General features: G+C 35.4%; 1 protein-coding gene across 2 annotated transcripts in view; it reads right to left on the bottom strand.

Annotated features, from left to right (window-relative positions):
* Positions 1–17,273, bottom strand: part of LOC121427561 (von Willebrand factor A domain-containing protein 5B1-like) — a 60,008-nt gene that overhangs the window by 23,941 nt on the left and 18,794 nt on the right. For both annotated transcript variants that reach the window (XM_041624015.1, XM_041624016.1), the window contains exon 3: positions 10,551–10,665. In XM_041624015.1, coding sequence (XP_041479949.1) covers positions 10,551–10,665 — 115 coding nt within the window. The remainder of the gene's footprint in view (positions 1–10,550; positions 10,666–17,273) is intronic.

Here is a 17,273-nt window from a genome sequence, read left to right as displayed (position 1 = left end):
GAAAAATTACTCCATGTACACATAAGAGAGAGAGAGAAAAAATACAACAAAATTAAAATACGATGGTAAATAATGTGATGGGATAGAAAAAGCAGAGCTTATTGAGTCTAGCCCCGGCAGAAATGGAGAACACAAGAAGGAAGGAGGGGCCCACGTACGGTCAGAGGCATTGGGCACTCTGACCGTTACCAACTAAGGTCCCGGAGTAGCTCTCTCCTCCAGTGAACACTATAAAATCAACTTAATGGAAGTGGGGGGGGGGGAGGAAAAAAAGGTAATTAAAACGAGTTTAATACACACTGATTTAAATGAATGATTATTTAAAATTGCACAGATACCTTTTGCATTTCATTTTAAACTGCCGTAATGACGGACTTTGTTTGATGTTATCATCTAAAGCCGACCATACTAGATAGCTCTGATACTTCACACTTCTCTGTCCTGTGTCCCCCACACCTGAACCCACTCAGATGAAGGGGGGGGGGGGGGGATGAAGTTTTTCTGCAACCATGAAGACTGGAGGATATCAAGGGACATTCTGAAGCTTTTGAAATTTCTCTTCTGCTCATCAGAGACCGATGAGAATGCGTAGTCTCTCGGTCGGGGCTCTTCATCCTTCAGCAACTCTGTCCTTTGAAGCAATAATGTCAAGCATCACTTTACACCGAAATCAATCAATGACTCTGGGCGTATGCACTATAATCATGGAGCTATCTGTGTTTTATAGCTCCATGCTTTAATTGTGTTCCATGAAGCTCTCTGTATGTTATAAACGACTTCATGCATGCCGGTGACATTTTCTTCTGTACCAAATCAGATTTGCCATTGTTGTGACCACCATCAATTGAAGAACAATACATATCTTTGCAAATTACATTTATTTGTTGTGTATGAATGCAAAGTTTTAATGTTCATCAAAGTTCAATTAGAATGTCCTGCTCCTCATGTATCGTCGTAGAACAGAAGTTTTTTTTGTTATGGACAGGAGTATGTCTAAAAATAACAGTAATAATTATAATTGCTTAACACTATATTTTACCAGAAGGTTCTAAGCGTTCTACAGTAATGCTGCATAATTCCCCCACTACAATTTTGTGTAGCTTGAATAACACACTTAAGATGACAGCCAAGATGAAACTTGACAAAAAGCAATTAGTTCCAACCCTGCTCTTATATTTGCAACAAAGATTGCTTCACAATGCATTTTCAATTGAACATGACTTGCAACTTCTGAATGCTTCCGTGGCATAGAAGAATAGTGTAGTTGGTTTCAAGGTACACCATGTATCTTTCTTGGGCAAATGTTGGTCATGAAAAGGACCACCCAGACTTGATGTTCTGACAAGTGTATTTTTGTCGTCTTCAGGAAAATGAGCAGGGTTGATGTTGTTTGGTTTTTAATGGCACTCTCATTAAAGGACAAGTCCACCCCCACAAAAAGTGGATTTGAATAAAAGGAGAAAAATCCAACAAGCAAAACACTGAAAATTTCATTAAAATCGGATGTAAAATAAGAACGTTATGACATTCTAAATTTTCGCTTGATTTTGCAAAACAGTTATACGCACATCCTGGTCGGTATGCGATTGAGGAAACGGATGACGTCATCCACTCACTATTTCTTTTGTATTTTATTATAGGAAGTATGAAATATTCTAATTTTCTCCTCCTTTCCAGTGAAACAACGATTAATTCCTCCCTGAACATATGGGGTTAGCATTATTTAATACTATATGGTTCAGTCAAGTTGGTCCTTATTGTCAAATCTATAAAAATGAAATATTGTATAATTCAAACAATAGAAAACAAAAGAAATAGTGAGTGATGAACATCATCAAAATTGAAAATTGAAAATTGAATTTGGCCCCAGAAATCATGTTCAGAATGAAGTTGAATATTGTGGTATTTGGACAAATTTTAAATCATTCCTCTGGGTTTTGCTATTTGTAGAAAATATGCAATAAATGTGTCTTTATGTTTGTTTTAATCAGTAAAATGTTACTGTTTTTTTTTACAAATTAAACACTTAGAAATTTGTTTTGTTTCTTTAATCATGTTCATGGTATAATTCATTGTCTAAATAAACTCCCCTTTAAAGAATACACCATTAAATTTTGTTTGATCTAATTCTAAAATAGACATCTCAGAAAATGTCACCCGACTATCCAAGTAATTCTTTTCATCTGGAAAGCGAATCAATACAAATGCAATATTCTCCATTAAAGCATGTGTCGTTTTATCAGCAGAAGCATTTCTTTATACTGATTAATTTGCACTTAGTTTCATTCCTAAGTGACGAATGTTTATGTTTTCTCACATTCTACGTAGAATATCACAAATCTGGGGCATTGCAACAGATCAATTGCAAATATATTTGGGGTTAAAAAAAATTAATCAAATTATATCTTGAAATTAATCAGAAATTCGCAATCGATTGCTATGTAATCTGTTTCTTGCAATGATCCCGCAGATAGAATTGATATATCACATGTAAATTTTCAACAGAAATTTCCAATTGATTGTAAATGTCTTGTGCACCCCCCCCCCCGTGTCTCAGCATTCCTATAGAACAACCACAACTCGGTTAGTTTTAACCACATCTAAAAGTCCATCCTGCCAAGCTATTTTAGAGAAACTTCCAACATTACAAACTAATGAAGAACAGGTGCGATTTCATTACGATGCACGATAAATGTCAATGTTTTCGCTCGATGCAAATAAACTTTAAGAATAAACACACATGGGAATTCTAAAATTGCTTTCTGAAAATAACATGCAAGAAAGAATGGAGGATTTGTTTGCCGTCAGTCTAATGGATGAAAATGCCCTAGATCTTTACGCGCATTTTATTTAAAAAAAAAGCTTCTTATGAGCAAACAATGTTTGAAATAGAATATAGGACAATGTTGAAGAAAAACCACAATGCAATCAAAGTAAAAATGGAATAACAGTATTGCGTTGATGTTCTACCCAAAATTAACTTTGCCTCAGGCTCTGTTTCTCATTACGACTAATTTGTTTCAGATTTGGGGTTCTGATATAACTTGGAAGTTTGACCATAATATTTTCTGTGGGTTTTTTTTGTCCTCTGCCGAAACCACAATGCTGAGAACTGTCTTGGTTCACTTATCAAGGAATTAAAGGAGTACTAACCAACTAAAAAGTTTCATTAAAGAAAAAAATAACCATTGTTAAAGGGATACTCTGGGCTGAAAATTTTCATATCTTAATAGAGTACAATTCATGTGTGAATAATGCGTCTCCTTTATAAAGAAATACGAGTTGCAGCAATTAACATCAAATGCACTAATCAGTTGTCAATTTTCAGTTCTTCGTATAAAAGATTTGAATAAACCTGATTTCATATTTACATACAAAAGAACAAGTGGGAAAATGACATCATAATTTGCTCATTGAATATTCACGAAGACATGCCGAGAACTGTTTCACCGAAATAATGCAAATTTTTAAAATGCCATAACTTTGTTATTCGTTGTCCGATTTTGATCAAATTTACAGCGTTATGTTTGTCTGATTTTTCTTTATCTGTTTAAATATTATTTTCAGCCTAAAGCATCCCTTTAAAAAGCACTTGATTAACAGAAAGAGAGCATCACAGCTTGCAGTATCAGTCAGTGGTCTCTGGTTATTGCAAGGCCTAGAATTTCTTCAATCATCCCACTCTCTCACAAAAGATATACAAGCAATTAGTCAATCAATACATAATTGATAATTATGTATTGTGGAATAAGTGGAGCGTTGTGGCCCAGTGGATTAGTCTAGGGACTTTGAAACAGAGGGTCATGGGTTTGAATCCCAGCCATGGCGTAATATCCTTCAGCAAGAAACTGATCCACAATGTGCTGCACTCAACCCAGGTGAGGTGAATGGGTACCGGTAGGAAGTAATTCCTTAAGAAGCTGTACACGTGCGCTATGAACGCCTAGCTTAGCCGGGTAATATAGGAGCGCCTTGAGCACCTACCAAGGTGGATATGTGCACAATATAAATACCCTATATTATTATGATTCATTTACTCACTTTCACGTACACAATCAATAAGTCATTTACTCACTTCCATATACATGTACATAATCAATAGGTCATTTACTCACTTGCATAATAATAATAATAATTTTGTATAGCGCACATATATCTGTCAATGACACTGAAGGCGCACAATCAAATACATGCACATAGTCAATAAATCATTTACTCGTACTTAATCTATAAGTCATTTACTAACTTACACAATCAACCAACTGATCAATCAAAATATCAGTATCAATATTCAGTTATTTGGAGAGAGAAATCTGATTATTTCCTCTCTTTGTCCGGATGTAAAATCATATTTTAATCAATACCCCAAAATATTTATCTTTCAAAATTCTTTAAAGGAATTTAAATTCATGCCATATTGTTACATTTCAGGAGAGTACAAACAGGAAATATGTCAACAAAAGAAAAAAAAAACAATTTAAGTCTAACTCAATTGTGGCTGAAGTTCAAGCCAAAGCAGAATGTGTATTTGTATGTTCTAAAATGATTACAAAATTCTTTTTTATTTGACCCAAATATCCCAGCAAAAAAAAATACTATTTTCCCCCAACAGCAATTACATGGATCAAGAAATTTATAAACATGGTAGAAGAAGCAATTATAACTATTTCAAAATAGCAAATTGACCATCAGAGATACTGATTCAAAGTAATCTCCACCAGGACAATTTCTTCCTCTGCTTTGTAAAATTAAACATGATCGGTTTCCCGATAAACAGGAAGCGACGAATCACTCGTCACAAAACACATTAGAGGTAATTATATAAAAAAGGGAGTGTTTCTCATTTTGTTCCGATGCATTTCATCCTTAAAACGCTGCAAGACGTATCACAAGCCTATCCATTCTGCAGTGAGAGGAATAACAATCATAGCCTCGGGGAAATCACCGACTAGTTACCGGTTCCATGTCTCAATTGTTGTTTTTTTTCCCTCCACTTCGGGTCATGCAACCGCCTGAATAAATGTTTCTCAACCATGCACATACACATTTTCGAAACCTTGATTCGGTTGCCTTCCCTCGGTTGGAAACCAATACATGTACATTCCCTTATGTTCTTTGTAAAATAATTTGGTCGTGTCTCAAATGGATATTATTCTTCGCAACAATTTTTTTTCAGAGCAAAAATATTGTTGTCGCCATGACAGACTGATTTCAGAAAGGTTGATTGCAAAGATGTGATGGTATACATGTATCCTATGGGACAATGCAGGAGCTCTCATTGGCAGGGAGAGAAAAAATTTCACTTTGTATCTTTGTGAAAACACATCGTAGTCACCTCTCAACTATCTGCAATTTTGTTTCACAAGAATTTCTTTTTCTCCACATCAGTACAAAAATATCGCTGTCTCCATGACAGACTGATTTCAGCAAGGTCGACTACAAAGAAATGATAGCATACCCGCCGGGATTTTGAGGAAGCTCTCACTGGCCGATAAAAATATATCTTTGTGAAAATATATCTTGGTCACTTACTCAAACACTTGGGAATTTTGATTCATAAGAAATACATTTTTTTCCCGCCACGTCACAGATCAGACATCAGTCTGATTTTGGCAGGGTAATCATGATAAGAATTGAGCAAGTTATTCTATACAGTACCAAGCAAATTGAATATATTTTAAAGGAAGGTGATTCCCTTTTCTCCCCTTGTTATCTCATAAGTTATACACTTTGATTTTTGCAGTGCAGAATTCTACTTTGGTAATAAATAAATAATAATAACAATAGTACATTTCTTAAATACGCATAACACCTACAGGTCTCTATGCGCGAGTGACTAAATCAAGCGTTCTGAAAGAGGTGGGTTTTCAATTGAACTTTGAATTTCTCAAGCTGGGTAATATTTCTTAATGTCAAGTAATATTAAATTCTTAATGTAATATTTCTTAATGTTTTGATTCTTAAAACTTCCAACAGAATGAACAAGTCTTTTTTTTCTACAATTTTGTTTATTCCTATGAAATAAACTTCCAAAACAAATCCACAATATTTCTTGTCTCACCACTTTCAAAAGTTCTCTGAAAACCTGGTTATTCACACAAGCTTTTAGGTAATTGTTATTCGCCCCCTCTTTTTAGTAGGTTTTTTTTATCTTCCTTCCTTTCCATTTCTTTTTCTTTTCTTTTCTTTATTGCGCCATGAGCATCTTTTTATGATGGATACCGGTGCATTACAAATGTTCATATTATTATCATTATATTATAAGTAATAATAATAATAGTTATATTTATATAGCACTTCATACGTTAGTTTCTAACCGCTTTATATTGTAATTATTATTACCACAATCATAGGATCCAACACTGTTCCACACATAAAGTGAACCATCTCCACTCCCTGGGGAGTATCCTGGCCAGGCAACCGTTTTACAGTGCACACATGCCAATCTAATCATATTGATGTTCACATCCTACCAGGTACCCATCTAACACATGGGTGGAGAGTGACAAACATGGATAAGTGCCTTGCCAAAGTACATTGGAGCCAGGTGCATGGATTCAAACACTTAACCCTTGTTTTAAGAGTCCAGCGACTGAACCACTTCAAAACAACACGAACATCTTAGAACTTGGAAGGTGAACTCTTTACAAAAAAAGTGAGAAATGGATACAATTTATCAACAAAATATTCAAATTCTCATGGGTGCTGTTGGTCTATGTACAAATCAATTGATATGAAAAAAATTACACCCAACACTCTTACTTCCAGCTAATTAATCTCAATTAATACGATTCATGATTGACGATTTTTATTTCAACAATCAGTTTTATTTCAATTTTTCTCAAAAGAAGAAGAGATATAATTTATATTAGTTTTAGAATTTTGTTCTTTGAAAAATAATTTGGAATACTTGTGATGAAAATACAATAGAGATTCATTCAAATATTACTGATTAATTTGCCAAACATGGTATTCTCTTGAATTAATTTGAATGCAAGCCAAAAGAAATTTGATAAGTATATGAAACAACCGAATTATGGTATTCTGGTGAATTTCATTTCATTTGCCTGCTCTCATTTCCAATGAATCATTTATAATTTAATTTTTACTGGCAGAAGAATGAAAGAGAGAGAGAGAGAGAGAGAGAGAGAGAGGGATAGAGAAATCAATATTTGACACAGTTCTGCTGAATTCAATTCACAATCCCAAAATTTAATCTCAAAGGATATATATTTATCACTCTACTGTCAGGACAAGCTTTAAGAAAAAATAATTTCTCTAGCTAAATTTAAATTATACTTTGTTGAATATAATGCAGCTAGAGAAAAAATAATTTCTCTAGCTACATTATATTCAACAAAGTATAATTCAAGAATGTTTGCATCTATGCCCCCCCTCCTCCAAAGCAAAGTAATAATTACCCTGTTTACACGTTCATTGGCTTGCGGTTCAGTACCGCGAGCTGATGCAGAGTAAGCTTTTTTGTTGCATGTAAACGTGATTAACTTGCATTGGCTCTCGGTGCAGAATTGGCATTTTGCACCACCAAAGTAGTAGGTTCAGAACCGAGAGCCGATGCAGAATCGGCTTTTATACTATGTGTAAACAGAGAGCCGATTCTGCAACGGGAATCGGTGCACATTTCATTTACTATACCATTGCGACGTTATTGTAAGTGCATGAATCCAGCATTGTCTGCATGTTAACGCAGTGCAAGATAAAACCAAAAGCCGATTCTGCATCGGCTTTTGGTTCTGAACCAAAAGGCGATCAAGTGTAAACACGGTATATGATGTACTTCAAAGTGCACGGATCCAGCGTTGTCATTATTATGATGTATTAATGTTGGTGCGCGGATCATTTCAGGTTTTTGCCATGCAAGCCAATTCTGCACCACAAGCTGTGACAGCGTGTAAACCCAGTGCAAGATAAACCAAAAGCCGATTCTGCATCGGATTTTGGCTCTGAACTGCGAGCCGATGCATGTGTAAACACAGTAGCTATTACTTGGTTTCTAACGTTAAATGTGAACAGTGCTTAAGAAATTAAGATTAACATTTAGTATAGATTCCATTCAGATTTAATCTTAGGTTTAAATTGGATGAAAATCTTGTACTGATAGAGGTAAATCGTTATATACCATGGAGGCATTATGGTCAAGTGGTTTTGACTCACATCTTTTAAGCAGGACGTGGGTTCAAATCCCAGCCATGGCGTGTTTTCTTGCAGCAAGATATTTACCTCCATTGTGCTGCACTCAACCCAGGTGAGGTGAATGGGTACCAGGCAGGATTAATTCTTTGAATGCACTAAGCGCCTCTAGCAGCTGGAGGTACACGTATAATTGGGGTAATATATAGTGCACCACTGAATAGGCAACTAGATAATCACCGCCTCAGGATTGCTATCTATATCTTTACCCAACATTTGACTTTTGAGCACAGACTTCATGGGGGGATGGATTTACCATCCTTATTTAAATAAATTATGTAGTTAGATCATTTCTAAGAAATGATTACAAATTTTCTTTAAAAAATAGAGGTATGATTGAAATAAATTTCATTAAAAAGATATTTGCATTGAGGTAAATATTTGCAGTCATGATACCATGAATAAACTTGCCATAGATAGCTGCAGTCTGATTATATGAAACTGCCCGACCATCTATTATCATTATCATCTGTCTCAATTTATAGTTTGATTAATCATTCTGTACATTTGTTTTTATCATCATTGTAGAAATAATCATGGAGCTATGTGTTAATAGCTCCTTGAAATAATTATATACAAAACACATTAATTATAATACTAAATTCTGTTTTGATTCGAAAAAACTCCTGATTAAAAAAATGAAGTGGTGAACGAATGCAATTTAGATTATTGCGATTCTGCTGGATAAAAAAAAAGATTCACTAAATTTGAGAGCAAATGAGTCGATTGTACTGGTAACAATATCACACTGATACAGTTCCAATGGTATTCATGCAAGATTGACCTTCATCCAACAAGTCACACACACATGCGTCCAAGGAAAGCAATAATTTCTAACGGTTTTATTTTTTTATTTAGTCTATTGCCAATTTGTCTGATTGCTAACTTGTCTACTTTCATTTGGTCTACCATCAGTTTGCCCAATTCCCACATGGTCTAAATGCCTTTTTTCGTCCACTCACCATTTTTTCTAATAACCAGTTGCTTCCATTTACCCCTTTTAGTCCATATAGCATTTGGTCTAATTAAACTAAGTGTTAATTGGGCAAAATGAATGGAAATAAAATGGATATTAGACCAACTGGTTATGAGACGAAATGGTCATAGATGAAATGGTGATTAGACAAATTGATGATTGGACCAAACGTTTATTGGACCAAGTGGTTGTTAGGCAAAATGTGGATGGATGGAAGGGCGTGAGACTAAATGAAGGTAGACCATGTGGTGAGTGGATGAGTTGGCTGTAGAAAAATTGACACATTGTAATTTACCTTTATAACATAATCAAGTCAAGACTATGACAGATGAAAATTGTACATTTGCTTTTTTGTAGAAAAAAATTTCGATACAGAGACATGAGCCACATTTTTCTTTCTGAGCTTAACATTTATACGGTTAAGTCAAAAGTTATCTTTGCTCTCAAAAACAAGCTAGTCAAAATGACTAGATTTGTAGTCATCTGGGGGTGACCAAAATTTTTAGTCATATACATTTTAAAACATTTGAGTGCAAGATGGTTTATGCTAGTAGTCAAATGTGAATAGCTACTTGCAATAAATCTATGAAATATGGGCATATGGCTATTCTTGTCATCTAGAAATAGCTAGTTTGCTTTAAGAGTGTATAGGCCTATAAAATCCATCATGCGCCATCACAAAATGGACGTATAAAATGACTAGAATGATTAGCTTGGATTATTCATCTCTTCATTTACCCTTTAACTGAGCTAAAAAAAAACCTTGTAGATTTTGATGAAACGAAATGAAAAAGCAAACATAAACTGATTGATTATGAAAATACAAGTGAAGTAGGATGCACTGATTGTTGGTTGACTGAGTGTTGCCATGGCAACTATCGTTTTCTTAAGATGAATACAATGTTTCTTTCAGTGAAGCAGGAATCGTTTTAAAGGGGAAGTTCACCCTGATGACAAGTTGGTTTTACTAAAAGCAGTAAAATTACAGAAAAACATATTGGTAAAGGTTCGATGAAAATCCATGAAAGGATAAGGATGTTATGAAACTCTGAAGTTCTTAGTTTGTGATGTCATATGCAAGCAACTCAATGTGATATAAATTTCATTTTTAATGGAAGACGATAAAAGTTCGGATGATAATGCACTGAGCAAGGAGCTCACAAAATCAAAACTTTGAAAATTCATAACTCATAACCTAATCTTAGACAGATTTTCATCAAACCTTCAACATTAATTAAGAACATTATGCTGCAACAGTTAAGAAAGTTCATTCATAAAAAAATATGATTTCTGTCAATGGGTCATGGGGAAGGGAGGTTACTAGCCCTTTAACATTGTGTTGACAATGATAAGTGTAACTTACCTTGCTCTGCATGCGTTCCCCCGTGGCAATAAACTCCGCCCTCCCTCTCCCCGCTGACGCAATGCCTCTGATGAGGCGACGCGACGAGTTCTCGCCGACACCGAACGCGTGCACCCTGTCAAGATGGGACAAGATAAGTCAACGAGATGAGTGAGGTGACGAAATGGAGGAAGCAAAGCGGAAAGGGATGGAGAGAACGATGGAGGGATTGGGAGAACAGAGGAAAGAGGAAGATGAGGAGAATGAACACATGTTGATCAGTGAGGATAGTGAGAAGGGGATGAGAGGAATGAAGAAGGAAGTGAAAGAGCTGGGAAGAAACAGGAAAACGGGGAAGAGCAGGAGAAAGTGAAAAAAATAAATACATGGGGGATTGTTGATTGGGAGGAGGAAATGAGAGCAAAGGAAGTAAAGAAGAAGACCTTAAAATAATGGTAGAAGTGATGGGAAAGGATGAAAATCTGATAGAAAAAAGGTTGAAGGGAAAGAAAAGAATGGGAGGGCCAGTAATAGATAATGGCAAAGAGGAGAGATAAAAAAAAGTGGCCGGATGAAAATAGGTAGTAATAGAGTGGAAAGAGGAAGGAAGTATGCAGATTGAGTGAGAGGGAAAAAGAAAGAGAGGGAGAGAGACAGAGACATTAAAAATTAGAGAAACAAAGAGAAACAGAGAGGGAAATACAGAGAAAGGCTATGATCCTAATGAAAACATATAAAGAGACAGTTAATTCTTGTTCTTTTTTAATTTGACTCATATTACTGGAGAATACAAAGAGTACATGTATCTATCAATATCTAAAAACCAATTAATCCAAATACTATAGAATATAAGAGCGAAGAAAGAGAGTATTGGTTATTTCATCAAACATATCAATCGATCTTTCTGTCTGGACAATTGCTATCATGCAACACAGAAATAAGATAATTGGTATTATCGCTTTCAATGGGAAACACACATTCAATAGTAAGGACATAAAGAATCGGAAAGAGCATATCCTGTAAGAAAAGACGTCATTTTTTCCTTGTGTATGACGTCACAAGGCGGAGAGTGTAGATTTTATGATCATCGTTGAACTCTAAAAAGAAACAGGATTCTAGCAAGAGACGCCGAAGTGGTCCCATTATTCATGAGTCAGTTTTATGATGACAAAGGACTGTGGCGGATCTAGCATATTGCTAAGCGGGGGTGACAAGTCGGTGGATCCAATAACAATGAGCTACGACATAACATGTCTGCTTGAGTGACTCTTGAAAAAAGGGAATGGGTGTCGGGATTTTGATCCCACACTCCTGTTAAAAAAAATATTTTTAGGGACCCCGACGTGGGGGTTTAAACCCTTACCCCCTGGATCAGCACCTGAAGAAGACAGATCTATGTATCTGCTGTTAGAGAACTACACACAAAGGGGTGAAACTGATGTGGTTTAATTATTGGTTTGTCCAAACTTCACTCGATCTCTCTGTCATTTTAGACTATCATGCACAGAATGATCTAATTTCTACATTATTAATTTATCATTAATTTGCGCATTTTCAATGGCAATATTGTTCGTTAACGAGCAATCATCTTATAATAATAGACAAATGAGTGGGTGCTCCGTTGTCTAGTGGTTCTGACCCTCGCCTTTCAAACAGGGGGTCGTGGGTTCGAAACAGCATGAAATTTATCCACACTGTGCTGCACTTGACCCGGGTGAGGAAAATGATTAACCCAGCAGGATTAATTCCTTGCATGCACTGAGCGCCGGTGATGGTACAGCTCGAGCTCAAGTTGGGGCAATAAAAGCAAGCGCTATGCATACTCGGGCAACGAGTGCTATATACATCCAGCTTTTATCATTATTATTATCAAATGAGGCCTTGCAATCAATTGCATGTATATTTTAGGTCCCTAAATCATTCATATATGTCTTGCAATTAATTGGCCCTTTGTGATTGATCTCTGATCTAGTTCTTGCACAAGGAGTACATGTAATGTGGTCTTCTGCAGCTAAAATTGATCAATTCCTTGTAAAAAAGGCAACAGAAGAGCAATTCCATAAAATCACCGACCCTTTTTTTTTGTAACTCTGAATCCCATTTTTCTCGAGCCTTATCTCACTGCATAAACTGACCAAGTCACCGTCCTATGAGAACATTACAGGCAGCTGTCAAAAGAACAAGAAATCAGAGACAGAAAACTTCATGAAGGTCTCACATATAGGGGGTCGGATGTGCATTTTTTTAAACAGAATTGCCCAGTATATTAGTTGATTGCAAATATTTTTTTTTGCGTTGTGTTAGACCAATTGGTAAATGGGCTGTAAAAGGACAATATGACTACATGTAGTAGATAAACTGGTTGGAGACAAACTAGGATTATACCACGTACAAAGTTAGACAAAAGGATGTTGACCAAAAGTCAGCTTGCCATTTTGACACTCAGTGGCATTACACTAACGTATAATGAATTAATCAGTTGAATCTTTACTTTTATTTGTTTTTATATTATATTTCCACACTTTCTTGTAACATGAGGATCACTATTAGTCACTTTATTCATTAATTAGTTGAATCTTTTTACTTGTTTTTTTTGTGTGAATCATTCTACATGTAGGTACTGACTTTAAAGGACAAGTCCACCCCAACAAAAACTTGATTTGAATAAAAAGAGAAAAATTCAACAAGCATAACATAAATTTCATCAAAATCGGATGTATAATAAGAAAGTAATGGCATTTAAAAGTTTTGCTTATTTTCAACAAAATAGTTACACCAAAATGAGAGAGTTGATGACATCACTCACTATTTCTTTTGTATTTTCTTATATGAAATATTTTTATTTTCTCGTCATTGTCATGTGAAATTAAGTTTCATTCCTCCCTGAACACGTGGAATTTCAGTATTTTAACATTCTGTGCTTCAGGCAAGGAGGTCCTAGTCGTCAAATTTGTAAAAATTGGAATATTGTATAATTCAAACAATAAAAAACAAAAGAAATAGTGAGCGAGTGACATCACCAACTCTCTCATTTGGATGTAACTGGCTCGTTCATATAAGTATTTTATGAAAATGAGCAAAATTTCGAAATGTCATAACTTTCTTATTTTAGATCCGATTTTGATGAAATTTTCAGTGTTGTGCTTGTCCAATTTTTCTCTATTGATTCAAATCAACATTTATCTGAGGTGGACTTGACCTTTATCTTAACGCACATGTTCTTTTATTTTGTCTCCACACTTTCCTGTAACATGATGATCACTATTAGTCAATCATTAATCAGTTGAATCTTTTCACCTGTTTTTTTTTCATGTGAATCTTTCTAGGTATGACTTTAACGTACATGTTCATTTATTTTGTTTACACACTTTCCTGTAACACGAGGATCACTATTAGTCACTGATGATGAAGTCTCGTCTGGGATCTGCTTAGAATGACGTCAGCGAGGTCCAAATGCGTTTGATACTTCCTTTCTCTTAATTCCTTCTTTCACCAGGGATTCTACATCCTTCAATCACATTAGAATGTTCCATGGAGTTCTGCATGTTTCATTTTTTTTATCTAGAATAGTATATTTTACAATGAATGATATTTCAAAAATATTCCTCCTTCCCTCTATTCAGTTAAACCTTTCAACATTTATTTTGTTTTATCTTGTTATCAGTACAGAACATGATTTGTCTTCCAAATCTCTCCTTCTCTATCTCCTCCATCCTCTCTCTCTACCTCACCACCAACCTTAACTCACTATTTCCTCATCCAAAATACCAGATCCCTTTTTACATATATACACTTTTTTTAAAGTCTGTCTATCTGAAAACACAATAAAATCCTCTTTGGATGACATCAGTTACCATGGTAACATTATCTTTTCATCAGGTTTTTTTCTCAGTTAATCCTTTTCTTCTAATCCATCCCCTCATTCTCGGTAAAAGTTAATGATCGTCGATGTAAAACAAAGTTAAGTCTTCCTCTTGGTCGAGACCTTGTTTCATTCAAGAGGTTGTTGGATGACGTCAATCTGAAAGTGCACATGTTATATGCCTCTCATAATGTTTTCGGAACTATCTGTCTTTCAAAACAGACGGACTATAATGTAGGGAATGAATCACTGCAAGTTTCATTTCTTTTTCAAAGAAAGGATAACACAATTGAAATCTTACCCTCATTAAAAGTCTTTGTTTAATCCAAAAGGTTGTGGGATGACGTCAATCTGAAAGTTCAAATTTTTTTATGCCCTGCCTTCGATGTTTTTTTGGACCCTCCCTCTCTTTCTAGTAACGTAGAAGAACAATAATGTAAGAAATAATTCACCACCAGCTTAAATGTGTTTTTCTTAAACTCAGGATGGATTCAAATGACTTTTCCAAGATGCTGTCTTTGTTTTATTCCAGAGCTAGAAAAATGACCTCAATTCAGACTTACACACTTTTCAGCATTTCTCTATTGGCAATAATTAGTAAAACTTAATCCTTCATGCGTCATGTAGATGGAAATAATGACTTGAGAAATTCATTACTCCGAGCTAAAATCGTGATTTTTTTTTAGAAAGGATGAATCCAACTGAAATCAAAATCTCATTAAAGAAGCTGACTTTGTTACTTCAGATGTTATGGGATGACGTCAATGTGATGTCCATTATCTATGCCTCTCCTTGTTTGCTGTGTTTTTGGGCATTATTCATTCTGCCATTTTGTTAAACTAATATTGTACATCCGAGATGGCCAATCATGTAATAATTAATCCAGTTAAAGCTTAAAAATATTTAAAAAAAAGGATCCAAGAAAATGAAAGGTTCACCTCCTACTTAGGATGTTTACTTTATTCAAGAAAGTGTGGGACGACATCAATAGAAATAAAAAAGGGCATTATTTTGTTTTTCTCACTCTCTTTCTTTGTTATCTTCTGTTCCTTTCTTCCTCATTTAAATCCCTTTCTATCTGTCTGCCTATCTATCCATCCATCCATCCATCCATCCATATATCCTATCTATCTATCTATTTATCTGTTTGTCTATCTATCTTTCTATCTATCTGTCCCTCTTTGAGTTGTAATATGTTTGTATTCTGAGATGCACAGTACTTAAATCTCCCAATCTCCTTGTTATCGTATCCTGTAACCCAGAGTATTCTTACTCCCATTATCTCTTCTTCTTTCTATATCTTTCTCTTACTCTTCTTCTCTTGTCCCCTCCTCCCTCCATCTTCTTTTTCTATCTCACCATTATACTGAGAAGTGTTCTCTTTGTATTTTTGATATGCACTGTATTCACATCTACTGCTGATATAGGCCCAAACCAATGTTGAATCTCATTTTTTCTTTTCTCTTCTCCTTCTATTTCTCCATTCCTCTCTCCCTTCTCCCTCTTTTCTCTGCCTTTCCCCATCTAAAAGATGTTCTTTGTATGCACTGTATTCAAATTGAAGATTTCTACTCATTTATTGTGACCAGCCCCAAAATATTCTAACCCCCTAGCTCTACATGTATCTATCTATCTATCTTTCTCTCTTTTGAGTTGTAACATGTTTGTATTCTGAGATGCACAGTACTTAAATCTCCCAATCTCCTTGTTATCGTATCCTGTAACCCAGAGTATTCTTACTCCCATTATCTCTTCTTCTTTCTATATCTTTCTCTAACTCTTCTTCTCTTCTCCCCTCCTCCCTCCGTCTCCTTTTCTATCTCCCCCTTGTACTGAGTAGCGTTCTCTTTGTATTTTTGATATGCACTGTATTCACATCTACTGCTGATATAGGCCTAAACCAATGTTGACTCTCATTTTTTCTTCTTTCTCTTCTCCTTCTATTTCTCCATTTCTCTCTCCCTTCTCCCTCTTTTCTCTGCCTTTCCCCATCTAAAAGATGTTCTTTGTATGCACTGTATTAAAATTGAGTATTTCTACTCATGTATTGTACCCAGCCCCAAAGTATTCTTACCCCCTAGCTTTATTTATTTCTCTCCCTGTATATATATATATCTATCTCTTTCTTTCCCTCTTCTCTCCCCCCCCCCACTTTCTCACCTCCCCCTCTCCATTTTATTTTCCATCTCCCCTTTATATGGAAGAGTATTTGATTTGCACTGTTTTCACATCTACTGCTGATATAGGCCCAAACCAATGTTGAATCTCATTTTTTCTTCTTTCTCTTCTCCTTCTATTTCTCCATTCCTCTCTCCCTTCTCCCTCTTTTCTCTGCCTTTCCCCATCTAAAAGATGTTCTTTGTATGCACTGTATTCAAATTGAAGATTTCTACTGATTTATTGTGACCAGCCCCAAAATATTCTAACCCCCTAGCCCTACATGTATCTATCTATCTATCTCTCCCTCTTTTGAGTTGTAACATGTTTGTATTCTGAGATGCACAGTACTTAAATCTCCCAATCTCCTTGTTATCGTATCCTGTAACCCAGAGTATTCTTACTCCCATTATCTCTTCTTCTTTCTATATCTTTCTCTTACTCTTCTTCTCTTGTCCCCTCCTCCCTCCATCTTCTTTTTCTATCTCACCATTATACTGAGAAGTGTTCTCTTTGTATTTTTGATATGCACTGTTTTCACATCTACTGCTGATATAGGCCCAAACCAATGTTGAATCTCATTTTTTCTTCTTTCTCTTCTCCTTCTATTTCTCCATTCCTCTCTCCCTTCTCCCTCTTTTCTCTGCCTTTCCCCATCTAAAAGATGTTCTTTGTATGCACTGTATTAAAATTGAATATTTCTACTCATGTATTGTACCCAACCC

The sequence above is a fragment of the Lytechinus variegatus genome, chromosome 14 (genome assembly GCF_018143015.1).
Source record: "Lytechinus variegatus isolate NC3 chromosome 14, Lvar_3.0, whole genome shotgun sequence".
Taxonomy (NCBI): domain Eukaryota; kingdom Metazoa; phylum Echinodermata; class Echinoidea; order Temnopleuroida; family Toxopneustidae; genus Lytechinus; species Lytechinus variegatus.
Note: the sequence above shows the minus strand (reverse complement) of the source record. Positions and strands in the feature narration are given on the sequence as shown.